General features: G+C 50.3%; 2 protein-coding genes and 1 long non-coding RNA gene across 4 annotated transcripts; 1 reads left to right on the forward strand and 2 right to left on the reverse strand.

Moving 5' to 3' along the window:
• Positions 1-271: 271 nt before the first annotated feature.
• On the reverse strand, positions 272-5051 carry LOC108926403 (XK-related protein 7-like). Its single transcript, XM_029252362.1, has 3 exons — positions 4490-5051; positions 1472-1671; positions 272-1382 (listed from the first exon to the last, which is right to left on the reverse strand). Exons 1-3 carry the CDS (start codon positions 4975-4977, stop codon positions 439-441), a joined length of 1632 nt encoding a protein of 543 aa, XP_029108195.1. The 5' UTR covers positions 4978-5051; the 3' UTR covers positions 272-438.
• On the forward strand, positions 5038-7486 carry LOC114910590 (uncharacterized). Its single transcript, XR_003797713.1, has 2 exons — positions 5038-5072; positions 7381-7486. It is a non-coding gene; the product is annotated as an uncharacterized LOC114910590 (long non-coding RNA).
• Positions 7487-7876: 390 nt separating this feature from the next.
• LOC108926377 (regulator of G-protein signaling 19-like) lies at positions 7877-17733 on the reverse strand. Of its 2 annotated transcripts, none has more exons than XM_018739036.2 (5): positions 17484-17733; positions 12715-12851; positions 11672-11746; positions 10911-11145; positions 7877-10479 (listed from the first exon to the last, which is right to left on the reverse strand). In XM_018739036.2, exons 1-5 carry the CDS (start codon positions 17538-17540, stop codon positions 10291-10293), a joined length of 693 nt encoding a protein of 230 aa, XP_018594552.1. In that variant the 5' UTR covers positions 17541-17733; the 3' UTR covers positions 7877-10290. The 2 variants fall into 2 exon arrangements, with proteins under 2 accessions (XP_018594552.1, XP_018594551.1); XM_018739035.2 differs by having other exon boundaries at positions 10911-11163.
• Between the last annotated feature and the right edge of the window lie 9325 nt (positions 17734-27058).

Genomic DNA, 27058 nt, shown 5'->3' on the forward strand with positions numbered 1-27058 from the left:
CTGATGACGTGAGAGGAAGGAAAGTGAGCAGACGTAAAGAAGATACCGAAAATAACCTGATGTACATACAGGGTATCGGAGAAGCGTAGTGTTGATCATGTGAAACGCAGTGTACCGCGGTTCAAAATAAGGTGAATGGAAAGAGGAACAGAGCAAATGAACACTGATTGATCACGACCCAGAACCCAAGAGGCTGTGACCCCTGCAGGTTCGCTGACCGCTCATCACCCCTCAACTAGGCCGTGCCATCTGCAGGCTGCGCACTCCCAGGGCTGACCTCTGACCCCTGACCTCCGACCCCCTCGGGACTCATCTGAGCGCGCGGAGTCCGAAACGCTGCCGCTCTTCCAGCCGCGTGACCGGTGCTGCCCTGGTCCAGATCGCATGTGGGGGCCCTCCACTGGCCGGTTTCGAAGACCCCCAGGGGTGAGGGTGAGGTCACACGGTGGTCTCGTACTCGGCGAGCTCCCGAGGGGCCCTCGGGCTGCGGTACTGCAGGCGCGGCGTGACGGGCGACGTGCTCTCCAGCAGCAGAATGGTCTTACGGAGCCGCCGGTCGATGAAGTGCGCATCCCAGGCCGGGTACTTTTTCCGGGGCAGGTCGATGAGGATGATGGGCCCCTCCTCTCGGGGAGCGCAGGGGGCGGGGCCAAAGGGTTCCGCACAGGGCCGGACCCGAAACACGGGCGGGTCGCAGTCCCTGTCTGCCTGCTCTTCCGCTGTAGTCCTCTGAAGGGTCCCGGGGGGGCCGGCGATCGTGTCCAGGGGCGGGACCGGCGTCGCGACCCCCTCGCAGGGCTCATCGGCAGCCCCCCGGACACAGCCCCAGCGCGCGTCGCCGTCCGGGTGCAGCAGGCAGTAGTAGACGAGCATGAAGAAGGTGCCCAGGGCCTGGCTGCAGGCGACGGCGCAGAGCACGAGCAGTGCGCAGGAGTCGGAGGTTTGCGGCCCGCGGTACAGGTACCAGAGCGCCACGAGCACCATGTTCTCGGCCAGCACCACGGAGCAGTAGGCCAGCAGGCGGCGGCGCTCGTGCCCCTCGCGCACGTTGAACCAGCAGAAGACGTAGATGACGCCCACCATCATGTCGTAGACGATCTCCTCCCACTTGGACATGCAGAAGTCCGTCTCGCCCTGGATGACCCAGAAGGTCATGAGGCACCAGTGCGCCACGACGAAGGTGCCGAAGTAGAGCTGGAAGACGGAGGCGAAGAGCGCGAAGGCGGTGGCGCGCGCCCCGATCGAGAACATGTGCCACAGCGCCTGCACCAGCACCGCCTTGTAGGAGAGCGGCGCCTTGTCGTCGCGGCACTCGCGCAGAACCTTCTGGTAGGAGGCCACCGTCCAGGAGAGGGACACCAGTGCGGCCAACACGCACAGGCCTGCGGGGACAAACAAGGACACCTGGGGTGAGTGGCGGCGGGGCGGTTCGGGGCAGGGCGGGGCAGGGCCCGTGTGTGGCGGGGCTCACCCTGCAGGGGAAGCACCTGATGGCTGTGGAGCGCGATGCTGAGCTGCAGCACCAGCTGGGGGGCGCTCTTCAGGAAGCTCTCGAGCAGCCGCAGCACGCTGACGTCGGCGCTCTCAAACAGCAGGCGCAGGTGCCGGCGTCTCCGGTCGCCGTCTCCCTGCCAGCGGCTCTGCGCCCCCAGGTACAGGGTGTGGAGATACCTGCGTGGGAGCGGACAGCACCGCTGACACCTCCGCGGCCACTCGGCGCCTCTTTCACGTACACATGGCCTACCGCTCATTTTTACTCCTTTTTACAGCATCGCTTCAGGGTTAGTACCTTGATCAAGGGCACTAGAGCACAAGGGGGCCTTTCGAACCCAAGACCTTTGAGTGCAAGGCGGCAGCTGCCCGAACACGCGATTGGTCAAAACCGCTCGCCCCCGGCTCTCTCCACGTTTCCAAGAGGGCCTCCTACTCTGACCCTGCCGTACTGTAGCCAGCGGTCAGCGGGTAGCGGTCAGCAGAGACATTCAGCAGAGACATGAGCAGCAGTCCTCATCACACTGATGAGAGACACTGAGGGACAGCAGACAGGAGCTGTAAACACTGTGGAAGGGAGTTGAATTAAGGCGGTTCCACACTGCTGTTCTGTTTGAGTGCTTTGCTGCCTTTCGGTGCTACGGAGGGAAAACACGGGTCACGTTCACTTCTCTAAGCAGAAAATGTTTATATCTTTGAATATCTGCAACTCAACTGGAGCCTCTGTGCTGTGGGCCCAAAGACACATTTGGTCCCGTCCGGGTTCCCTACGGCTGGAAGAACCTGCTGCTGGACTGCGCTCTGAAGCCACTTCCCGTCTGATCCGGTAGTTTCCATCAGCTCCCCTCACGCAGCACCAGGCGGAGTTCTCAACAGTAATGGGATAATGAGTGCAAGTGAGGCAAGTGCCCATAATGCGATGGTGCGGCGCGGCGCACGGTGCTACAAGCACCACACAGGGCGCAGCAATACCTGCTCGTGTTGCCCCAGGGGATTGTGGGATCACAGGGGTAGCAGGAAGTCAGCTGCCTCCCATCACCATGAACCTGGCACATCCTGTGGCTCAGCATCACCCCAAACTGATCTGGAATCAGGGACTTGTGCAGGGATCCTGCTAACTCATAAGGCTCCGTGTCCCGAAGAAATGATCTGGAATCAGTGTCAATTACAGGAAGCCTGCAGGGGCCCAGCTGGAGCTCCAGTACGGTACGACCTCCCGTGGATCTGAGGATTAATGCGACGGGATCAGGCTCCACCCATGGCGGGGGGGTTGTCTCTGGATCTCGAGGCAGCGACTGGCTCGAGAGGGAGGATCATTTAAATTTACATATTTAGCAGACGCTTTTCTCCAAAGCCACTTCCAATGACTATGTAGCGTTATGGATCACACACCTTATTCACCGTGGTGACGTACACTGCTAGATACACTACTTACACTGGGTCACTCATCCATACATCAGTGGAGCACACTCTCCCTGTGTGAACCTGAACAGCATGTCTACGGACTGTGGGAGGAAACCAGAGCACCCAGAGAAAACTCCACACAGACTGAGCGGGGATCGAACTCAGATCCCCTCGCACCACCGAGGCACTGTGAGACAGCAGCGCTACTCGCTGTGCCACCATGCCGCCCACAATCAGCTGCACACGATGCCAAAAACTGCCTGCCAAACTGAGGGAGCTCACCGTGCTGATACCATGGTATAACACCGCAGCGTGTGAGCAGAGAGGCGCCGAGGCACCAGCCAACAAGAAGCCAGCAAATGAACGAGGGACCACGCGTACCACGCGTACCCCCCCCCCCCAGCTCTTGCGTACCGATCGCTCGTCTGCGAGCCGCTCATCAGTGACGGTGTGTGACAGCGTTTGGCGACGGGGGCCGACACATCTGCGTCTGTGTCCTTTTATGCCACTAATTGCCACCTGGCTGCAGGTAACGCATCTGCTCCAGCCTGGGTGCTGCGGTGGGAGAGAGGATCTCCAGCAGCTTCTCTGAGCATCGTGAGGGACACACAGCGGGATCTTCCTGCGCGTCTATGTCTCACGCGTGAATACCGACCCGCTAGTATCACGACGACGGTCTCCGCTGCTCACCGGACTCATAAGGACACTTTCCCAGGGGCCCTTTAGCCCCGGTGCTCCTTGGCTGTCCTCACATCCGCGACCGAGAGAAGGTTCACAACCTGTCGCTCCGCACCTTACGTTTGGACACCAACGTGTTCCCACGACACCGTTTTTACGTTGCAGCATCAGCTGCGACGAGCGGGCGCCGTGGGGCCACCGGGTGCGAACTGGCCCCTGGAACCTGCGCTGACCCGGCAGGAGGGCTGATCAAAAGGGAATTGAGGCTAATGGGGCGGAGCCAACTACTTCCACAGACTGCACCCACCCCCCACAGCTCCAGTGCAGGAGAGCAGGAGCCACCAGCAGGAGGTCCAACCTCAGCACCACAGGGTCTGTTCTGTATCAACGAAATTAATAACATTTTTAAAAATTTATGCTACGGAAAGCCCACTTAAATAAGCGGCGCTCAGTTACGAAAAGTAGCATTGACGTGCAGGAGCTTATGGGCTAATTGACAAGTAGGAGCTCCGCCCCCGAGGGCACTTCCTGCTCCTCCTCCATCCAGGTGAGGCCGAGGCACCGGGATCGTATTTCTCAGACCCGGGGGTGGGGGCAGAAACGTCCTGTTGCGAACCGCGGTAACCGCCTGGATGCCCAGCACCAACACGAGCGTCTGCGTATGAAATAGTAACGGAGGAGCTGGAAACACTGGGGGGGGGGCGCTGGCGCTGGCGCTCCTCTTTCACTGTTATCAATGGACCATCCCAATCAACGGGCACCTGGAATACAGTGCGACGGACTGTGCGGTCAGTCACAGAGAGGGCCCCGCTGACACCTCATCGTTACCGTAGTTACCCCGCTGATGGCGTACCGTAAGCCCGGGAACATCGCACACGTTAAGCACACGCTTGCTAGCACACATTCTCCGCCTCACCTCCACACCTGGCTGAGCTGCAGAATGTGCACGATGATGTGAAAGATCCACATCCAAGCTCTGCAGCAGCGACGCGTGCGGCCCCTCGTGGGCGCGCTCTCCACGGTGCCGAAACCGGCGAAAGAGGCGACGGGGGTTGCGGCGCCCCCTCCGGCAGAGGAGCGCGACTCGGAGAAATCGTGGAGGAACCATCTGAAACTGAGCACCTGGACCACGGCCGAGGGCACGGCCACGAAGAGCAGCGTGAGCGCACACCACCGGTAGTCCCGCCGCAGGAGGTAGTCGACGCACAGAGAGAGCGCGGCCACGGCGTCCGCGAGCAGCACGAGGAGCGAGCAGAGCAGCCAGCAGCAGTCGGAGAGAGAGAAGAGCGGCGCGCGGCGACGAGGAGACGGAGGAGGATGGGGGTGAGGAGCGGGGGGGCTGGGCTGCGGGACGAACGCGCTCCAGGACAGAGACAGGGCCACTCCGTCCGATTCAGCGGCCATGTTTGTTGTAGGAGGGAGATAAGCGTGCGTGTGTCTGCGCGAGAGAGAGAGAGAGAGAGAGAGAGAGAGAGAGAGAGAGAGAGAGAGAGAGAGAGGTGTGTGTGAGAATGAGAGGGATGTTCAGAGTCCAATCTGCCTGCCCTATACACACCTCCCATTGCTCGCTGAAGTGTCTTGGAGGTGTGTGAGGCTCTGATCTGGACCGCTGCTACTGTAGTGCTCACAGCTGTTGGCTTTGGACCCAAAGGTCATAGGTTCAATTCCCACCGCTGCAGTACCCTTGAACAAGGTACTTAACCTGAAACCACTCCAGCGAGGTTACCCAGCAGTATAGATGGTAAGTTGGTGTAGGCAGACAAACACTAAGTCGATTTGGAGAAAAGCGTCACATAAATGAATCAATGTAATAAATGTAATGATGTCCCGCTCCTTGCTTTCAGTGGGCTGCTGCAGGACACCGGAGGGTTCGCGCTTTTTGGACCTGCGACCCCTGGACAACACACACATTCACTAGGACCTGGAGGGGCGCACGCACGCACAGAGGACCTTTCAGATTCATCAGTCCACCTGAAACACTTGTTTGGACTGTGAGCGGAAACCAGAGCATGCGGCACAAACACACGTGGCCATGGAAAGAACATGTAGACTGCACATGCACACTGAGCCCAGGAGCCATAAGGTACCAGAGCGACACAGAACAAGGGGGGGGGGAAAGGAAAAAAAAAAAAAAAACAGTGCAACGAAAGAGAAAACAGTAGTAGACAAGTGAGGAGGGATAGGAGGGAATGAGTTGGAAGTGGGTTGGAACTGGGACTAGGGTTAGAGGTAGGACTAGGACAAGGGTTAGGAACGATGGCGTGTCGGGGTCAAGAGCAGCAGCAGCGAACATTTAAAATGTGCAGGTTCTTCAGAACAGCTCCCTGGTCCAGATGCTTCACCTCGAAGAAAGAAAGCAGGTAAAGAGAAGCTGTGGCGCCAGAACAAAGAGCCACAGCCATGCTGTTTGTTTGTTAGAGAGCAGAGACTCATTACACACAAGCGCTGAAAGGACACGAATATTAGAGTAGTGGGTAACTATACAATCCTGTCTGATGTTTATGAGAGAAAGCGAAATATTTAAAATTATTCGATGACTGAACTCGCTTTTCCCGAAGCTCCCCCAGACTCATATTGTTCTTTCCTCTCAGGTGTTTACCTGGAGGGCAGTCAACCGTGACGTCGGCTCCCGGAGGGGTCCGACCCTTTCGGTCCGCGACGCCGGAGCTGCGTTTTTCCAGGAGGGACACACCATCGCAACGGCCTCACAGAACCTTGAATCCGCGACCCGCATCACGAAAGAGCGGTGCGACACGGCCGCTACCTCCGCACAGGATCAAGCCTGCGGTGATCACGGCACCTCCCCCCTGCGGGACGCACACGGCGTGGGGGGCCGTGCAGGGGTTCAAGCTGCTCCACATTCTGTTCACCTGGACTAAGAGACAACTGAGGGAGCGGGTCACTTGAGATTCCTCGAGGCGCTCGAGCGTGGTGACGACGTGAGATTTTGATCGGGTGACTGGACAGCGAACGACCCGTTTGCGGTCCTGGTTCTGTCGAGCAGTGTGCCGCGATTAAGGTCAACGTCACTCGAGGTCATACATCTGTGATGTCAGAACTCGGCGGACAAGTCTGCTGAAATAGAAGCATGAACAGGACCGAGGCTCCTGAGAACAGAGTCTTCAAAGTGCCCTAGCATGTGTCTACCATCTCACGGGAACCTGGGACCAGTGACCAAGCGACCAAGCGACAGAACAGCTCCGGCAGCCTGAGTCAAGACCACACAATGAGTTATGGAGAGAAGTGTGCGCCATCTGTCTATAAGAAGTGTATTACAGAGGCAGTGTGTAAGGCACATCCTTCGTGGTGAGTACAGCTGAAGAGACTCTGATATGGGTGTATGGATTAAAAATGCTGGTATTTTATGTGCATTTCGAAAGAATGAACAGCCATTAGAAACATGTAAGAATAATAACACAAACATTTTTATTTCCGTAAAAAACAAAGAACGAAACAGTAATGTTCCTGAAGCCCAGAGTGCATTAGGGTTTGCTGTTGAGTTTGCAGAAGGCGTGTGTCTCGGAGCACCCCCCTGTGGTGCCATGAACAACATGCACATGCCAGACAGACAAGGGAACAAATCAAAACGGAGTGAAACCAAACATTTGGCCCTGAACTTGAGATATGCAACAGCATGAGCACCTGTGGAGGATGTGAATGATAACCACAGTTAGAATGAAGCCCGTTTATGCTTCAGTGACTGCAAAACAGTAATATTGATATGGCACTGCCATGGCAACATGAGCCTGAGGATAAATTTAAATAAATGGGAATAAGATCCACAGGGCACTTGGGGTGAGAATTGAGAGAGAGAGAGAGAGTGCGAGAACTGCAGAAGAAGGGGTGTATGAGACATCGTTTTCACATGGAGCTGATCACTTTGATTCCAACATATCTAATAAGGCAAAAAACAGAACAGATACACCAGTAAATGTTTTATAACCTACAGCTTGCCATTAATTTCACAGTATTAAAATTACTTTCAAAGGAAAAACTGTATACGGAATATGCCTGATGGAATGCGGAATGCAGTCAACCACAAGCGTGTGCACACACAAACACACACACACTCTACAAATGCTTCCATTTTCTGGTTTAGTGATTGAGGTCCATCGATATTAGCAAGACTGTAACCACTGAGACAAAGACGGCAAGAAAGGCACAGAGCACAGGAGACAGACATTATTATTGTCAGTGCCAGTGAAGCACACTTCAATGGAACTAAAATTGAACTAAAGTCATAGAGAAAGAGTAACACAGACAGGTAAGCAGCTCACAGATGGACAGACGGACAAAGGAGACAGTCTCAGTGTTTCTTCCTTCTTCTGTTCTACTAAACCAGAGATTAGATGAGCGTTTTTCTACAGCAAGTTGTATTGCTATACTGTTCATGATGTCCACACCCCACACACACAGAGAGACAGAGACGGAGACAGAGAGACTCACACTAAGCAGAGCTAGGCCACCGGGAAAATGGTCGGTGCAGAGTAACACCAAGAGGAACTGACTGACAGCACATCAGAACTACCAAACAGGATGTGGGAACAAACGTGGTAACTCCACATGTGGGTTTTCAGCTTTACTGTCTGTACACGGTATGGTCAGATGTGTACAGCTGTACATGTAAACAGCGTGGAGAACAGTGAGAAGTGAGAACAGTGGGAAGCACAGGCACACACAGGAAGGAAAGTGGATCCTTCTGTGGGGGGGGGGGGGGGGCACAGACATACGATACATCTCCCAGACACTTGACCACAGGAGCATCTCTCTTGATTAATATTCCATATTCCATCCTGTCTCATCACAAGACAACACTGCATCTTACAGCTGATGTGTTATTCCTCATGACGAACAGGAGTGTTTACAAGTAACGTTCTCCTTGCCCAGAGTGTTGGAGGGCCACTCCACACTTCACCCCACAAGCATCACACACCGAGGGTACAGCAACATACAGGCTCTAGAGCCACCGTCAGAGTCAAGGGTGTCACAACAAACCAAGCCAACATAAGGGAGGTTTGCGTTTGGCCACGTGAAACATGTGGGAACACCATAGCAACGCAAACAAATACTAGAGACAGAGTGGTGAACCTGTCACTGAAGACCTTAATGTAGAGAGACCATTTCTGGCAGCTGGAGGTCTCACACTCGCTGCAATGAGACAGGTGTGAAGAGGGCAACAGGTCAGGTCAGGTACATAATACTCGCCTACTAACTAGGAGGTGTGTACCTGCAGTCCTCCCTCTTCAGTTGCTGTGGGAGACATCAAAATTAGCTTATCAACCACTGAAATGGTAAAAAATTGGGGAAAGATCACATATCATGACGACTTTCTGCAAAGTCAGCTACATTACTATTACACTCACACTAAACTCTGATTTATGCAATTTTATGTTCCAGTTGTCAGTAGAAAACTCACAACCGAAATGACTCAAGTAGCTGGTAGTTCTAACCAAACCCCCAACTGTGCAGATATGTACTGCACACATTCCATTGCATCATTTTAAGCATTTTAGTAGCAAATAAATGGGGTTAAATACATTAACATGGCTTTTTTCTTTTTTTTTTTTAAACTGTTATACTCTTATGCTTCAGGTGGTGCTGTGAGGACATGAGCTTGAATCCTTGAGCATAGCTACAATTTACTATTCACTTAGTTAACACCTTCATCTGAAGAGATTTACCCATTTGATGTCTGATTACAAGACATCCTTAACTGCTATGCCACCTGGTGCCTGTCCTTGGCCTTTTTAGAGCAGTGTTTATTTTAATGCTGTAGGACAGCCACACTCCAACACACACCGGTTGATGTGGGCAGAAGTTGCACAGTCACAGGAGTATATAACAACACTCTGCACACATAATCTTTCTCAAAGATTCATATCAAAATAAAAATCTCCTAAGGCAAAGGACAAAAATAGTAAAGAAGTAAACATTTTGGAGTGTGTGGATATTTACACTTGTTTTTCAACTCTGTATACCATGGTTATTATGTCTGACTGCATTTGTCTCTGACCAGGGTGAATAATATTGTTTTTTTTTTTAAAAAATAAAAAAAATAATAAAAAAAAAGGGAGTATTTCTTTGCTAAATGGAAGGAAGGGCGGACACACACACAGCTTTCAAACATCACCAGGAATATGCAAATATTCAACTCAGTGGCTGCACCTACAGGCTTCCGACACATTTCTGAGGCAGCAGAGGGACAAACAGTAGAAAGATTGAAAGGTGTGAGGTCAGAAGCATGGACAGTCATTATGGGGTTGACTCCAGTGTCTTATTGCAGTTAAAACTATCAGTGCGGTTCGTGGTTCCCTCACTGGGTTCAAAGTTGCAAGAAATGAAGGCGCAAAACAGGGAGTACAAACTTGTCTCTGTGTTATGATCCGGTGGGCTCCAATTCAAAAACAAATTAAATAATTTAAAAACTGCAGGGAGGACAAAAGAGACAAAAAGATGTGATAAATTGAAATAAAACATATTTCCCCAAAACATTCTATCCTTGGTTTAGTGGCTCAGCCACTACAGAGAAACAGAGAAAGGCAAAGAGGGGGGCTTGCTGACAGAAGAAAGCAACCTTTGCAAGATGGGCACCAAGTATGGGGGCAGGTACCATAGTACATGACAAGGCAGAGCCTCGGGGGCCTGAGACAGAGGTGGCAGGAAGGACTGAAATAAGAGCTGGGGGTAGGGGGCCTGATGCAGACTGTGCCCTGTCACCTACGTCTCAGAGGATGAGCAAGAACCAGTGCGCAGCAGGGATCTGTATATGGGGGAGTTGAGGAACCTGGGGTACGAGTCTCTGTGCATGAGCGTGTAGATCTGGAGTTGAGCGTCTTCAAAGGTGTGAGGTGTTGGCTCCAGGATCTTTCTGTTGATAACCTCCCGCACCCTGGCATCCAGACTCACCTACCATGTGGGACAGAGGCAAAGAAAAGCCATTTTTAACACTTTTGATTTCCGTGAAGCCATATAATAAATCATTAAGACCAGATGGCTCAAAAACAACAAAAACTGAACTGTACAACAGGAAGATGGTCAAGACAAGTGCTCACTGTACGCCGACCTTGATAAGGGTTAGTAAGTGGCCCTGTCTGTATATGTGTGCCTGAGTACCTGTGCGGCTGTAGGCATCAGTGTGAAAATGTGTGTGCATGAAAGAATATGCAAGGCAGGCAGAGAAAAGGCAAAGAGACAGTAACTAACTTCCCGCTGATAAGTTAATCGTGTGTTTAGTGTCATTACAAATGAAATGCCGAGTGTCAGATACCCTTTAAACTGCTCAGGATTAGAATTTCTACTGAGGAAGCAGAGCAGAGTCCTGTGAAACCGTGGGTTACCTCCTTCGGGGACAGGATGGAGACATAGTCCTCGTAGATCAGCCGGGCTTTCTCCTGGATGGCACTCGTGCTGAGCTCCTGCTTCAGGTCCTCACAGGCCAGCCAGAAGAGCATGTTCTCCTCGCTGAACTCAGTGCGCAGGAATTCCCTGAACGTGTTTCTGCCCGCAGGGCTCCTCATCAGCCGATCGAAGGACTGTGACCACTGCCGGGCCTCCTCTGGCGTCGGCTTGGCGCTGTGGAGGTGCCACGTGCTTTAATGAATGTGTTTATAAAAATAAAAAAATAAATAAATAAAAACAATATCCAAAGAAAGCAGTCAAAAGCGGTCAGGTATGCGATTGTGCATACGGTTACACTCACTACACAAATACCACCACCCTGGACAAACAGGAAGGTGTGACATACACCCAGGACTGCTTCAATCAATAGGAACGCCATACCAGGAGCTGTAAACACTGTGAAAGAGAGCTGAATTAAAGTGCTCCAACACCCTTCTTCTGTTGGGCGCTCTTTACTGTCATCTATCAGCTTGGAGGATATATACAAGGCACAATCGCTCTGCTGCAAAACAGCAATTGTAGAAAATAGGTATGCAAAGAAAATGCAATTAAAATAAACTGGAAAATGTGTATTTTGACCGTTTGTAACAGGAGCCAGTGTATGTCTCAGATCATATGTATCCCAGTGCATCTATGTATATGAATGTGCCGCTTGTGTCTGTATATATTTTTTGCGCCGTGTTCCTACACATACACTCACCATACTTCACAGTTAGAGGTGGTCTCCAGCCGAGTGTCCTTGGTTCTCCTTCGAGCCCTCCGCTGCTCCTCACTCCTGCAACAAGACACAGATTTATGTATACGCGATGTGATATATACAAGCTTACACACGGACACACACTCATTCATCTATACATACATGTACTGACAAACATAAATGTAAGACTGAAGGGATGAGCTGCCAACAAAGGAACTGGAAATCACTGTAGTTGAAGCATGTCAGAGCATCATCATGGAAAATGCAGAGCATCTTGTGAGGTGTTTGGGTCACATACTCTAGGCAGTCATTACATGTCAAGACCATTACCACAAAAAATACCTAGAATCAGTTGAGGTCTGTGGGTCACGCGCTTCGGGCAGACATTGCACAAGGATATGCTGCTAAGTGTTAAGCTAACAATGTCAACATGTCCAAATTATTCTATTAGGCTAAATGCGGAGATTATGCAGGGCGTGCTGCAATTTCAAAGCTATGAATGAAAACAGTCTCAGATGAAAGCTGACATTTTGTAATTTAACCCCAGAGCCACAGTGTCATTTCACAACACATTAGAATATTGAGCCAACATTGCAAAAAATGTCACTAAATACTTAGAGTTAGCGTATATCTGCACACTATTATTCTAGAGACGCTAACACATGATAAACAAAGGATGACATTCTAATCCGATAAGTAACACAAAAAAAACCTACTACCCTATCCTACTTCACCTATAAGACGTTACACATATACACACACAGGGCACGGTCAGCTACAGTGCATAAGAACCACTTCTGTGCAGAACATGACCTTATCGAGGTAGATCTGCAGTGAGCAGCAGCAATGCTCCATTGTGATAAAGCACTAGTGTTGCTTCCTGTGGTGGATTTCTGGCACTTACACATACATTTCATGGCTTTTTGCATGTTCATCCTGAAAATATACAAAATTTAAAGCACTGACTTTTAAATTGTGGGGGGGGGGGGGGGCGGTGACAGAGGGTAGACACTCCTGACACACACATACAAAGCGAGTGAATATACCAAGAACAGCTGCAGCAGCAGGACCAGCAAAAGCAGCAGGCATTGGGGCGCTGTGGAGTTGTCGTAGCGATCTGTAGAGGGGTTTGCCCACCCCGCACCATCGAGGGCTCTCGCTCCACTGGGATAGGGCCTGTGTACTGAAACACACAAAAGTGAAGGGTTACAAGTTGAATTCCCATAAGGTGTTTTCACATGCCAGCAATATAGTGCAGCTCTTTTCCAAATAAGAGATACTTTAGTGAGCTGTGAAACTGAGGTCAGTGGAAGGATGCTGAAGGCAGGCCTGCGCCACCAGTGCACTTGGACATCGACCTCCTTTATACAACAGACAGCATGTGGTTTCTCTATAGCGGCTCTAGGAAGCAGAATACATGGGCAACTTGACAGGCTTTTGTGACCCGTCATGACTTTGCCACTAGCACAGCATGTGAAGACCAACGAGCAAGAGAGATGGAGAGCGGAAATGCACCATAAAGAAACACACTGCAGTGTTTTTCTTTCTTTTTCTTTAAAAAAAAACCAACTAGTCACAGGTCACACAATCATTTCTTTATTAGTCCCAAAAGCCCTTCTGGTGCATTAATGAAACACATCCCTGTGTCTGCTCGCTACAGCTAACTCCACAATGGCTTTTGTAAGACAGGAAATGTGTCATGAAACCTTGGTCCTCTGTCCACAGCCCTGACTTATCATTCATCTCACTGTTTGTCTCCAATTACAAACAGCACACAGAGTTGCGTTCATGCATCGTGCAAGTCTACCTGTGATATTATCTAGGTCTGCCAAGCATTCATTCTTTCCAACAAATTCTATTAGTACTACTATTAATAATTAATAAGAAACTTACAACATCAGGTTTGTACCCTAATTTGCCTGCAAAGATTTACCAGTCTATACAGCAGAGTAATTTGTACTGTAACATTCAGGATAAGTATCTTCCTTGATCAAACATACAACAACTAGGGGCGGGCATTCAAACCCGGGGTTCTTCTCAATTAAGTAACCTTCTTGATGCTGTAGAAATAGCTGTGGTCGCTACAATCTGTGGTTGGAGAGCAACTATAATAGGAGCCTTGTAATGTTGAAGTAGCCTGCATAAGACTGTCTAATATAATCATACCACGCAGTAATAATAATAAATGCTTTGTGAACTTTTTCTTGTAGTGAAAGGGATCCAACCTAATACACTGACACTCCTAAACATGAAAGACACCACAAAAAACAAGCCCTGCCCCATACAACTGAAGCGATGGCAGCAACTTTAGTGTGTCCCCTTGGCACAAGTGGAGGGTGCTCCAGTGTGATGTCACACCTTGGGCCTGCAGGGTCACAACTGCCTGGCTGCTGGCACTGCTAAGAACATGCATACAGCAGGAGACAGTGGCCTCCAGTCAAACTGAAATCGGTGTCTCACTCTGCTGTGGCCTTTTACCTGTTGTCCCTCCTTCCTCCTGTCCGTCATTGAAAATGAAGATGTTACTTTTCCAGCTTTTATTATTGTATGAAAGAACTCGGATTAATGTAGAGGAAGTTAGTCCAGTTTTAGTGGATACGGAAGTCATATTTTACGTGCCTTCAGTCAAAGGATGGGGGTTGGGGAAAAGGTATGGATTTAAGGACTGCGGACACGAATGTTTAAAGCCACTTGCAGCAATGGCTGGAATGAGGACCACCAATTTGTGTGATGTCACTGTGACGCCACAGCATTACCACAGAGCATGTGGTGGAACAGCAGATATCCTGGAGCTCCCGTCATCGCCCTCTGAATCTAAGGGGCCGTCTGAGGACAGCTTTCCAGAAATAACTCACAGAACCACATGATCGCAACTCACACAGAGCAGCAATAGATAATTTCAGAGAGAATGAATCTAAAAACAGCAAAGAAAATACAGATTATGTAAAACAAACAAAGCACAACTAAGAGTGTGATGTGAGCCAAAGGACTGAAGGCACACACTGAAAGCACACTTGCACATGCACAAGCGAGGACCGCACAAAGCACTTCCATCAACATCTTGATGTGGCTGATGAAATTATCACTAACTCCACTGAGTCCAGGACCGCTTCACACCAAACGAGAGACAGATGAAAAGCCTATGAGTGTGCGTGTGTGTGCACGCACCTTCAGTGTACACACAGCACTTTGAAATAACAGGGAAGGGGAAACATGACTCAGTTGGTCAAACAATCATTTCTTCAGTCCCATATTCGCCTGTTGCACCCAGAGTGCCAACGAATGAGAAGAACAGCAAGTGAGGGCTCAGGGGAGTGGGAGCTCTCTCTCACAAGTGTAGTCCCAATTATGTCAAGAGGATGTGTTGTGATGCTTTGTAAGGTTTTGGGTCAATAGACAGGATCTTTACAAGCAGCAGGTGCTGTAACAGAACCAGGATTCCAAACCCTGCCCAAACCCATAGCCCACAAGCTGAGTCACCAGTACTAACCACTGCAAAACTGTGCCTCCCCAGCCATAAATATCCAGCTTTCAATTGTGAGGCCATTTATTCGTTTGCTTAAAAACAGACAACCTATAAAACCACTTGCATGCTACTAGTTGTGCAGTGACCTCAGAAGTTCCAAATTCTCCCCGAGCAAGATTGCTCCATCACTTTGGTGAAACTGTGTGCATTGTACAGCATTTCCTTGTAAAATACATGAAAAACACCTGGAAAGATTCTCAAGTGTGCTGATGTGCAAATGAAAGATTGGAGTTATTCTAGCAATAGCATCATCTGTAACAGTGCATCAGAGGTGTGTTGGAGCCTAAAGGACAGGAAAAACATGGTCTCCTTTGAAGTGTGGTGCAAAAGGAAGCTTAAGGACACCACAGACAGTCAGAAAAGGAAACAGATGGATGTTAGATCAAATCAAACCAGAACTGTCACTGAAGGCAGAAATGATGACTGAGGTTATACTTTGGCCATCATGAGAAGGCTGGATTCTCTCAAAGAGACAGCGATGACAGGAAAAGCCAGAGGAGAAAAAAAGGACGAGCAGCAACCAGATGGATGGACTCAACCACAGTGACAATGGAAACACCTTTCAACACTAAGGACACAAATGAAGCACAGAACACTTTGGTCCATCTGACAGTTCACTTATCTGACTGTCCTTCCAGAAATAATACATTTAAAATGGTCAAATGAATTCCCTTTTCAAGATCCAGAGCACAGCAGAAAGTAGCAAAAACCAGTAGAAAGGAGTCAGAGTCTGAGCAGAACCTCAGTTCTTAGCAAATATGGCTACCTGGGATCTGCCACACTCATTCAGGTTTGGAGTTTACTTTAACGGGCAATGAACAAGACAGAAGACCAATAGGCCACAGAAAGCAGTTATGATGGAGATGAAATTAATTAGCTTTAACGAAGGATTTAAAGAAGGGAGAAGAAAGAGTCCTGACTCTGGCACGTGAATGGTAGCGGCAGTACTCGGTAAAACGGCATCACGATCTGGATCTCACGAACAAGTGGCTTTCAGATGGTGGTGAAATAACGGTCAACGAACATCCTGAGATCTGCTCCTGATCCTTGATGATAGATAGCATTGAGTCCTGGGAGGAAATACAAGTGCTGTCCCTGGGTACCACACCTGTACAGTTAGTCATCTGACTGTTTCACTCACTCAGTCAGTGTTCACGCGAGAGCGCCGTCTCAATTCAATTTTCAGTTCCCTTTTAAAGAGCGCGCCGCACGCAGCGACAGAGAAAATCCCGCCCACGTATCGTCTCCGGCGGTCACGAGCGCGCGCCTTCCTCCACGCGCACAAAAAATTCATTCACCGGCTTGTTGCGTCGAGCGAGCGAGCGTGCGCGCGCCTTACTACAGGGAGCAGCAGGAGCAGCGCGCGGAGGACGGAGGAGGACCGCAGTTACCTCAGGACGGCATTCAAAACACACGAGAAGAACCGACGAAGCCGAAGCGTTTGTTCTGATATGAGCAGCATGATCCGAGAAAATGTTCCGTCCTGCAGCTCGAAACGGAGGGGGAGATCAGATTATGAATAAAGTAAACCGCGGCGCGGGGGGTAATATCTCTCTGTGAAAGGAACGTCCCCCGGCGCGTGGGACTCACTCACTCACTGTGTGTGTGTGTCTCAGACTCTGTGTCCCGGCACTCACTGGACACGAAACGAAAGCGGTCACTTCCATTTCGTGAGAAGCGCTACCCGCTTTCTTTATTCCCCTTTCTCTTTCTGCCCAAAAGCAATACAGCTGCGCTGCACTCCGCTCTCCACACAGACAGACAGAGTCACAGCGCGGCTCCTTCGCCCGACTCCTCCTCGCCGGCCGAACGAACGATCGAACCCCACCACGGACTCTCCACATTTGACATTCCTACCACAGAGCCAGAATAACGACAACTCGCTACTTTCACAACAACACTTACCCGCATTTTACCTCAGTGTTATTACACTCTGTTAGCTTTGGTTTTTCGGTTCAGAGAGAGAGTTTATCCAATCAAAATTCAATCAACCCGGGATTCCCCCACCGGCGGCGCAGCCCGGCTCCGCCGGCCCGGGGGAGGACTCTGTGACACACACACACACACAGCTTGCGGACCACCCGACCGCCCAGGAGGGCCCGGGCCTGTGTGAGGAACCCGTGAGGAACCAGCGACGAGCCCTTCCGAAGCCCACCGTGGCCAAGCTAGCCCGCAACTAAGCTAACCTCCTCCACCCCGCCACACACTCGCTCGTCTCGACTCGACTCGAGTCGTCGAGTCACCACTCTCTCTCTGCCAACAGCAGTTTCCCGGCCTCTCCGTACTTACGATTTTCGCATTGAAATGGTCTGGAGGGCGATAGCCGTTTCGTTTTCGGAAGCACATCCGTTCCTTTCGTGTGTTTCATGTAAAATACGCTCCAAATCAGCTGTTCTTTTTTTTCTTTTCCTCCAGCGCTCCAGCTTGAGAAGCGAGAGCTTCGGACGCGGGCGGGCGGGGGAACAGACGAGTGGAATTCCGTGCGCATGCGCACAGCCGCTCCGGGAGAGAGGTCGCGTGAGCACGCTGCTCTAGCCGCGCGATGAGCTTCTCAAAATTTACATATTCATAAGTTGAACTCCAGAAGCAGCGTCCAGGGTTTTTGTTTTGCTTGTTTCTTCTAACTGCTGAAATGTTAACCTGCGTGTTCTTGTAAAACGATTTAACAAAAGAGAAATACGGAAGCGCACACAGAACCCGCCTTTTACATCTAAAATAAAAATAACAGCTGTAGATCATGAAACTAAAATTATAGGAAATTGTTGCAATGGCAGGGGTCCGAACTGCTCCAGGTCGCCGACAAGCATTTCAGAGTAAAAAAGAAAAGCGAGAGAAAGCTTAGACAGGACAGACGTAAAAGTGGGGGGGGGGAGGCTTAGGGTTAGCACCTTCACGCCGCACACACCCGAGGCGCACGTGGCTTCCTCCTCCACGCGCCTGCCATATTCGCGCGGCCAGCAGGAGTCAGCAGAGGACAGTGTTACCGGGAGCGCGCACATGCGCGCGCTCTTCCCGCTCATTAAAGAAGCTCGATCTTCTGCGTAAGAGAGGTTGCCTGTTGGTCTCTGAAGAAGGGCCAACTGTGGTGCTGTACAGTGCCTTGGTACCTCTGCAGGGGGGCACTCTGCTGTGGGGTGGGGGGGGGTCTTCTGAGTCAGCGGCCGAATCGGCGGTGTCCATTTACACCCTTTAACGAAGGGGAATATTGTCCTGTCGCTGAGGCCCAAGGAATCAGCCCCGGGGCCCCTGTCGCCGGTGACCGCGGTGAATGGGTGTACCGCGATGGCCATCGGGAGCCGTAAAAACCGCCTTGTTTGCTCCTTCCTCTCTCACGGTAGACATGCAGGGTGTGAGGCGACAGACCACATTTGGGATCTCAAGCATAAGGAGGTGGTCCGAAAATAGGGGTGGGGGTCTTTAATCGGTCACCTTAAACACTTCATGTGGTAAGGCCTGGGAAAGCCAAGTAAAATGATTTCATGTACAACAGCACTTTCATTCATCACCTTGCTCATCTTCTGGACAGTGTGCAGTCTCTACACGTGGGCAGCAGGGGGAGTACTGGTTAGCACTACTGGCACTACTGCTTTGCACTGCAAGGACCCAGGTTTGAAACCCACCTCCCGCTGTTGTACACGCCATCAAGATACTTACCCTGAATTGATTAAAATTGAAAAACCTACCCTGAATTGAGTAAAATTTCTACTGCTGTATAAATGGGTAATCACTGCAAGTAATTTAACAAAATTTAGCTGCTTTTGAGAACATTGGCTAAATGAAATGTCTCAAGGGAACCACAGACTGTAACGTTAAATAGGTTTCAACTGAGGATAAGGGGATGGGGCCCTCAGCTAATGAAGGAATCTCATAATGAATGGAGGTCACGAGCATCAGCGACGGGTGAGAAACGGCTCGCCATCGTCGTCCAGGAGCTCCTCCACTCTCCTCCTCTGGAAACACAGCAAAGGGACAGAGGGACAAAGGGCAGGGTCACCTTTTCAGCTAAAGCACCAACAAACACTGTCTGTTTGAACAGCAAAACAGAGCTTGTGAGTCTGCTTATTAATTACATTAATGCTCAGCATTAATATGACTGGCTGGGGCAACAGGGGACCTATACATCACTGTGAATACCACAGTAAAAATCAAGTATCTTTGGAAATCCGACATCTCACAGGTTTGAAGAAAAGTGTTCACGTCATCTAATTATCTAAGGTGTGAAATCACCAGCCGTCACACGTCACCTAATTGTCTATTTATATATTTGTTTATGTAACACTTTTCTGCATGGTGACTTACAGTCTCAGGTTTGCACACTAATTACAGCGATTTACTGCCAACCATCCAACCATGCATATCAATTACTGCTTGTCCAATGCAAGAAGCATCGGGTGTGAAGTAGGGCACACCTGGACAGGATGCCAGTCCACCACAGGGCAATCTCACACACACACACACACACACACACACACACACACACACAGAGAAAGGCAGTTTAGAGTCAGCAATTCACCTGAAGTACATCTTAGGACTGCAGGAGGAAATCAACGTGAACACACAGAGAACACGCAAACTCCACACAGACTGAGCCAAATTCGAACCTGTGTCCAGAGACAGAGCGCAGGAGCGCCGAGGCCCCAGAGCTACCTGCTGCACCACTGTACTGCCCTCATAGTTTCTCAACCGTTGAGAAACAAGCTCATGGAGTGGGAGCGTCAAAGGGAGTACCAGTATGTGCTGTGCCTAAGAAGACTATTCCAGCATGTCGATACGGCCTGTTGAAGCATAGCATTGAATTTCCAGCTCTGCGCTTATAGATTAGAGGGTGGGAAGAGCAGTACTCTTGGAAACCCAAACCAAGGCCGAGGCTCCCCTGATTCTGAGTCCCTAGTTATAATCGTTACAATGGCATGGTGGACCTCACAGGGAACGACCAGAGGACTCACCTGGAGTCTGTCCAAAGTGTCTCGCACCACACATTTTTTCTCTTTGACTGGCAGCAACTGCTGGAGGCGAATGGCGTTCTGTGCAGTAGCTTGGCAGGAAACCATCAGGCTGATCTCCTTGGCCTGCAATTGGATGTGGACAAAGGAGGTCACTCGTTGGATCTACTGGATAAAGGAAAGCAACTGGAAAGGTACCTGAGGTCATCAAAGGACATATCTTCAGTGCACAATAAGAAGAACCTGTAAATGATGAGCAAAAAATGAAATGGGAGGTGTTGGAGAATCAGGACCCTGCTGATCATGTTCGTGATGATTATGAACCTGCTGACCATGAGCCTGATGACCATGAACTAGCGAACACAGAAGTGAAAGTAAGTATGTCGCAGTGATTTCTGGCTTTCAGTGGTCAACCACGCTCAGTTAGATAGGTGTCTGCATAATTAATGGAATTCAAGTTTAAGATGTTTTGATAAAAGGAGCAGTGGTTCAAGAGCAATTCATGTTGTTTTCATGTTCTTAACTCGGCCAGTTTGTTGTACCTTCATATGAGAAGCCAGTCATAAACGAGACTGGAACAACTGATGCAAAGTGCCTCCTGGACACAATTTTGTGTATGTTAGGTGTCTTGAGTCAACAATGTTTCCTACTTTTGGAAAACCTCCACCTGACACCGCGGCAGAGTGTAGAGGAAAGCGGGTGGACTCGAACCCTTATACTCTGGTACCGCAGCCTCATCTGTCGGATCCGATTACGCGCTTCCGCCGCCTTCAGCTGGCCAATCACCATGTCCCGCTGCTTTCTCTCCGCCTCCACCGCCCTCAGCTGGCCAATCACCGTGTCCCTTCTCTTCCTCCCCGCCTCTTCTGCCTTAGTTCGGCCAATCAGGGTGTCTCGCTTCTTCTTGCCGCGCCCCTCCGGCTCCAGGGCCTCTTCGGCGGTACCGTGGTTCTCCCGGAGCCCGGTGGGCCGCCGAACCCTGCTGTGCTGCCCAACCCGGAGCTCCCCTCTGGCCGAACAGAGACACTCCTGTCGCGGGCTGTTCTGCTCCGACGTGGTCCCTCTTCTCCCATTTTTACGCACAGATTTCTGTGGCATTCTTATTCCTGGAGTGATTATTTTGATCCGTGGCTCTTAAGCACGCTGTCTCACTGTGAAAAAAATAAATAAATAAATAAAATAATAATAATAATAATAATAATAATAGGGGGGTGCAGTGGCGCAGTGGGTTGGACCGGGTCCTGCTCTCCGGTGGGTCTGGGGTTCGAGTCCCACTTGGGGTGCCTTGCGACGGACTGGCGTCCCGTCCTGGGTACGTCCTCTCCCCCTCCAGCCTTACGCCCTGTGTTGCCGGGTTAGACTCCAGCTCCCCGTGACCCCGTATGGGACAAGCAATTCAGAAAATGTGTGATAATACTAATAATAATAATAATAATAATAATAATATGCTCTTATTGATCATATTTGTCCCCCAGTTCTATCAATCAGTGCAAAAAACCAACATTCTTAAAAACTTTAACTCTTTCATTGAGCATGCAAGTAAATACTTCACCTATAATGTCTTTCATTCGAAGCAACGTTAGACAATATCAATCCAATGTGGTTTTATAGAGCTTTTCTCACACAGTGACAGTGCTAAACAAAGCGGTAAGACAAAGAAACAAATGAGACAGTTGACTGTTTACTACAGTAATACTGTATCCATGCAGTTATTAACGCATAATTATGTCTACTGGCCATGGAGGAAAGGAACAAAAAGCTCCCAACTGCAAGTTAAGGGAGAAAAAAAAACCTCTGGGGGTCCAAGTGTCAGAGGCTGCCCCCCCCCCCCCACCCCTCCTGAACATTCTAGAATAAACTTGTAAGTCAGGTTACAACTAATAATAGAATCGTTACTGTATGAAAACTCGATATCACACAGTATGGACTGACACACTGACACACTCTACTTGCAGCTCGAGTTTGTCTCCAAAAGGCTTAACGTTTGTAGTGAAGTGAAGAGGACTGACACGCAACCCTGAGGTTAAAATACTCTGTACAAAACACGGTACTGAGAATTTCCCAAGGATCACGAGCAATTTACCTCTGAGAGTCCGGAGCCCTTTGGAAAATGAAACCAAAAGCATCCTTTAGTTTACAGGTTGCTATGGAAACGGCTGCGGGCATGAAGCGCAGAAGCGCTTCCGGAGACATGCAGCGAAAAAAATCACTTTAATACAATAGGGAAAATACAGAAACACCGCCCCTTTCATTCAGTAGTTATTGATGAACAGGTACCAACAGGCGATGCACTACTTCTGTGCCACGATGGACTGCAGAGGGAACCACGAGCGAGATGTAAAAAGATAAATATCTCAGGAAGCCAGGGATTCTGGGCTTCTACACTAATCCAGCAGCGCAGAAACGCTTCTGTAGCACAGTTTCAGTGAACCGGAGCAACGTGCGCTGTAATGTGTCTTCATCACGGACTATTCCGAACGCTGAGCGGTGAAACGTGTCCCCAACGGTCTCCGTCCGCTGATTCCTAGTGATTTAATGGCGAACGTTTGCTGTCCAGCGCACCTAATGACAGGAGGCAGAGGGGAGATCTAATTGAACTGTTACTAATGCACAGGGGCCTGGGCACAGAGGAACCTGGCCAGTCCTTCCATCCAATCCCCCCCCCCCCGCATGCTAACAAGGGTTCAGCTCCAGGGGACGTTATCTACAATCATGTTTGTCCTCTGGCTCCAGAAAGCCCTGCATGACACAGGACAGCACAAGTGGCTTGGATAATCTGGGAGAAGTCTGGAATATCTCAGGACATAGTTATACAGCGATGGATTGACTCCAGATGCAGGTAATGAGGAGCTGTGCGGCACATGGCGGTCTCTTCTTTTATCTCCCTGAGCTCATCATTTGCCTTTTGTATAGTAATAACGTTAGTTAAGAGCGACGAGGCGACAGGAAGTTTCAGCCCCTTGAAAAAAGCACCACGGTCAGGTGGGGAGAGTCAAGGCAGTCAAGGTTTGGGCGTGGCGGCACCAAATGGCTCATCCTGCTGGGGATGAGCAGCAGCCTGGGAAGCGGTGGCATGGGGGCAGCCCGCACTTCCTCCGAAATGAAGAGCCCTTTGAAAAAGAAGGCACTGCTGGTACAAAGTGAGGTTGAAGATGTTGCTTTCAGACGGGAATTGGAATGCAGGCAATGAGGGTTTGCTGGGAGTCCATGGGGGTGGGTGCAGGATGACAAGGAAGAACGACCTCAATTTTGTTTGTGATGAACGAGGCAAAGTGCTCAGCCGGGAAGGTGGAAGGAGGAGGCGGTGGAGGAGGCCCAAGAGGACATGAAGAAGTGGCGACAACCTCTCAGGGATAATTGGATGCTGACCAGAGTTTCTGTGAGAAAACGGAGCTCCTCGTGAGCTGCTGAGGCCGTGGCTCTTCTGCATTCCCACCATTTCTGTTCAGTGCTGCAGCATCTACTTTGGGTTGTGGTCTCGGCTTCCCAGACTCATTAGGGAAAGTTGAAAGAAGAGATGAGATGTACCAGGAGAGGCCTGACGTCCCATCTCTAAGCGTGCCATGTTTGCTTGCGTCCGAGTCTCTGCTTGCGCGTGTTTCTATTTTCATCAGCTTTGTCTAGACCATCAGCGGCAGGTTCTCCTAAATCCATTACCACCGTTGTCCTTCCTCATCCCAGTCTTTGTGGGGCAACGAGATGGGTGTGCGGCGTGCGCAAGGTGAGCATCGCCTTCTTCTCGCCGAAGTGGACGGGAGAGCAGCAATACATGAGTGTGCTGGAGCGTTTGAGGAGCAGTATAGGACCTGTCCTCATTACTAGGGTACGATCTGGACCAGAACCTGCCTGCAGAGGTGCCTCATAGGGCATTAGTCTCAGTGTTAATGACTGCTTTCTGGAGGCTTAAGGATAAAGACTGAGGTGCTCGTGGCGGCCGATGCAGCTCCACACTCCCGTTCTGCTTCCTCGGAGACACTTGTGATCAATTATTAATTTGTACCCAGTTATCAATTTGCAATCAGTTGTCAATCTGTGGAGGGGGGCGCGGTGGCATGGTGGGTTTGACCAGGTCCTCCTCCAGCCTCGTGCCCTGCGTTGCCGGGTTAGGCTCCGGCTCCCTGCGACCCCGCCTGGGACGAGCGGTTTCAGGAAATGTGCGCGTGTGTGTGTGTGTCAATCTGCGCTCATTCACTCAGCACAGCGACTGCGTGTCCTCCTCCCTGCGGCTGAGTGGTCACTGACGTTCGGAGGCAGGTCCCAGAGACACGAGGAAGCGCTGGGAAGCCGGACTTGTCAGCAGAATGTAGTTCAGCGAACAACATGTCCGTTTCATAAACACGTATCTCTTTTTTATGAGCAACATTTTGTCGGTTACTGCTCATATCTTGACAAATGCAGCATTAAGAGGCTTCCGCATCGTCTCTGCGCTCCAGTCCCTTCTGTCACAGCTGCATATCTCTTTCACATCTCCATGGTAACTTAAGAGTAAAATATAGTTCTGTAATAAAAAATATGCCCTGTTTGTTGTCCAACATTCGTGTGCAGTTGGGGGGGGGGGTTTGCAGACACCCTGCGGAACGGGTGGACGATACACACGTCGCAACACGGCAGATCGGCGAAATCCCGAGCATGAAGCTCAAGAGTCACCACAAACTCTTTGTTGTACCATGGTTTACCACACCTTTTACTAGGCTTCCATCTTTCCATTGAAGTGAACATGAATTAAAAATGAGACACGTTGATGAAGTGGTTAAGGAGCTGGGCTTGTATTCAGAGGGTGACAGATTTCAGATCTCAGAAGAGCCAAAACCATGAAGGAAGAGTGTGTGTGTGTGTGTGTGTGTGTGTGTGTGTGTGTGTGTGAGAGAGAGAGAGAGAGAGAGAGAGAGAGAGAGAGAGAGAGGGAGCGAGAGAGAGAGAGGGAGCGAGATGCCCCTGGCATATCGAGGATCCAACAGAGCTCAGAAGAGATGATAACATATATTTACATATTAATAGTTTAATTAAAACTTGAGAAAAACTGAATTCCCCGGACAAAGGCAGACGCTACGAAAAGTGGCCGAGAGGAGATGCTGCTAAATTTAGCCACCTGCCACACGGCCCGGCGGAGTCCGGCAGCTTAGACAGCCATCCAGAGCCGGCGAAAGGACGGGGTGGGATCCAACCAGGAGGAGAACAAGGGGGGCAGTTCTGGAGGAGAGGTGCGGGTCCAACACAGCAGGCAGGGTGGCACCAGGGGCACCGGGGGTACCCGCTGGCACCGCACCCTTCTCTTCATTACCCCTTGTCATAGAATCTGGTCCGACTAGACACACAGTCTGAAACGTCAAGGCCTTTATTCTTTCCACCGAGCGATGCATCCTATCGATATATACAGTACGTATAGATGCGTCATGCTCTGAGGGAGGGGATATGAATAGTCAGCACCAGTGATGGGTGTACAGCTTAGTGAGTAGGTAGTGCAGGTCACACAGTGATGTGGAGAGCAGAGGGGTTCAGAGGACAGGACGCTTGGCTGGATGACAGCGAACGTGATTCCATGAGACGAAAGACAAAACATCTGCTTCGTCATTAATTCTTTCTTTCTCCCTCGTTGGACGAGTGTGAGTGTCAGCAGACCCCGTGCACCCCGGCGTGCCGTCAGCAGCGTTGAGCGCTCCGGGACGGGATGCAAGTGCACCACGCTGTTGTGCTGGACCTCACGAGTTTCCAAAACCGAAAGTTGGTACGTCCCCGGTTTTCTCCGCAGTGAGGTGGAATGAGCTCCCTGCGTCCCTCGGAGCTGCTGAATCCCTCCCGCAGTCAAGAAGTGTCTCAAACCCATCTCCTTGAGAGCCATTTCTCCCCTGACCTCCTGACAGCTCCATAAATGAGTGCAACACCATCCGCTATGATCACCTGTGCCCAATCAGCATCCCATCATGCCTTGTGCTCCAAACCAGGCCATTATGGTTTATTTCTCAGTTATTCAGGGCTGCTCATATTTGGAACACCAGGTGAGGAATCTACCTTCCATTAATCACTTGAACTGAGCTCCATTACCGACAGCTGAAACAGAAAAAGAACTAAAACAGATGTTACGATGATATGACCGTATTCACTTTGTGTTTTTACGGTCACTCCTGATTGGCTTAAAGTTTTGCACTTTACAGTATTACTCATTCATAAGGAAGACGTGAGACAATTACCTTTCCACGGGTTCTGCAGCATGGGCTTCCCCTCGTGGGACCGACCCAGAAGCTACACTGCGGCACTCAGCTAACAAGAGGCTTAGGGACAAAAATGATACAAGGTTTCAATTAGTATTTTTCATATTGTCCTTTAGGGGACAAAAGCGTTGCAGTGCACATTTTCCGAGGTCAGTATCATCACAGGGAATATACTATGTTTACCCAGGCAAAATGGGGCTCCTGGGGCTACTGGGCGCCTCATTCCCCTTCGGGGCGACTACTTCACTGGGCGATCGTGCAGCACTTCAGAACCCATGTTGTCCCGCTGTGACGTGGGAGGGGCCGTCCTCGTCCCCTTGGGGGCGCCGCACCGGGACGTCCTGGTGTTCAGGTGCTGCGGTTACATCCTCGGCCTCCTGGTGTCCTTGTGCCGCTAGTCACAGGTTTCACCCTCCGCCTGTTAAACTGAGAAGAGCAGCCACGGAACCTTATTTTTATAGTCAAACTCCATACGTCATAAAAAATGCTTGTGTCCTCCTGAGACCGTCTGAAAAGGGTTTATTTCTAGGACTTCTAGGCAGTTGTCTGCGCCCCTCCGTGAAACGTGGTATCATTTAAAAGTATAGAATTCCCTCTATGAGCTGCATTAGGACTCAGCAGTGCACAATGTCCTCTGCAGTGGACAAAATTAATTGCTTGGTCTCAGGAGAATAAAAACATATCAGACTCTCATGCCCACATGTCCCGAGTG

This window comes from Scleropages formosus, chromosome 5, assembly GCF_900964775.1.
Source record: "Scleropages formosus chromosome 5, fSclFor1.1, whole genome shotgun sequence".
Lineage (NCBI taxonomy): Eukaryota > Metazoa > Chordata > Actinopteri > Osteoglossiformes > Osteoglossidae > Scleropages > Scleropages formosus.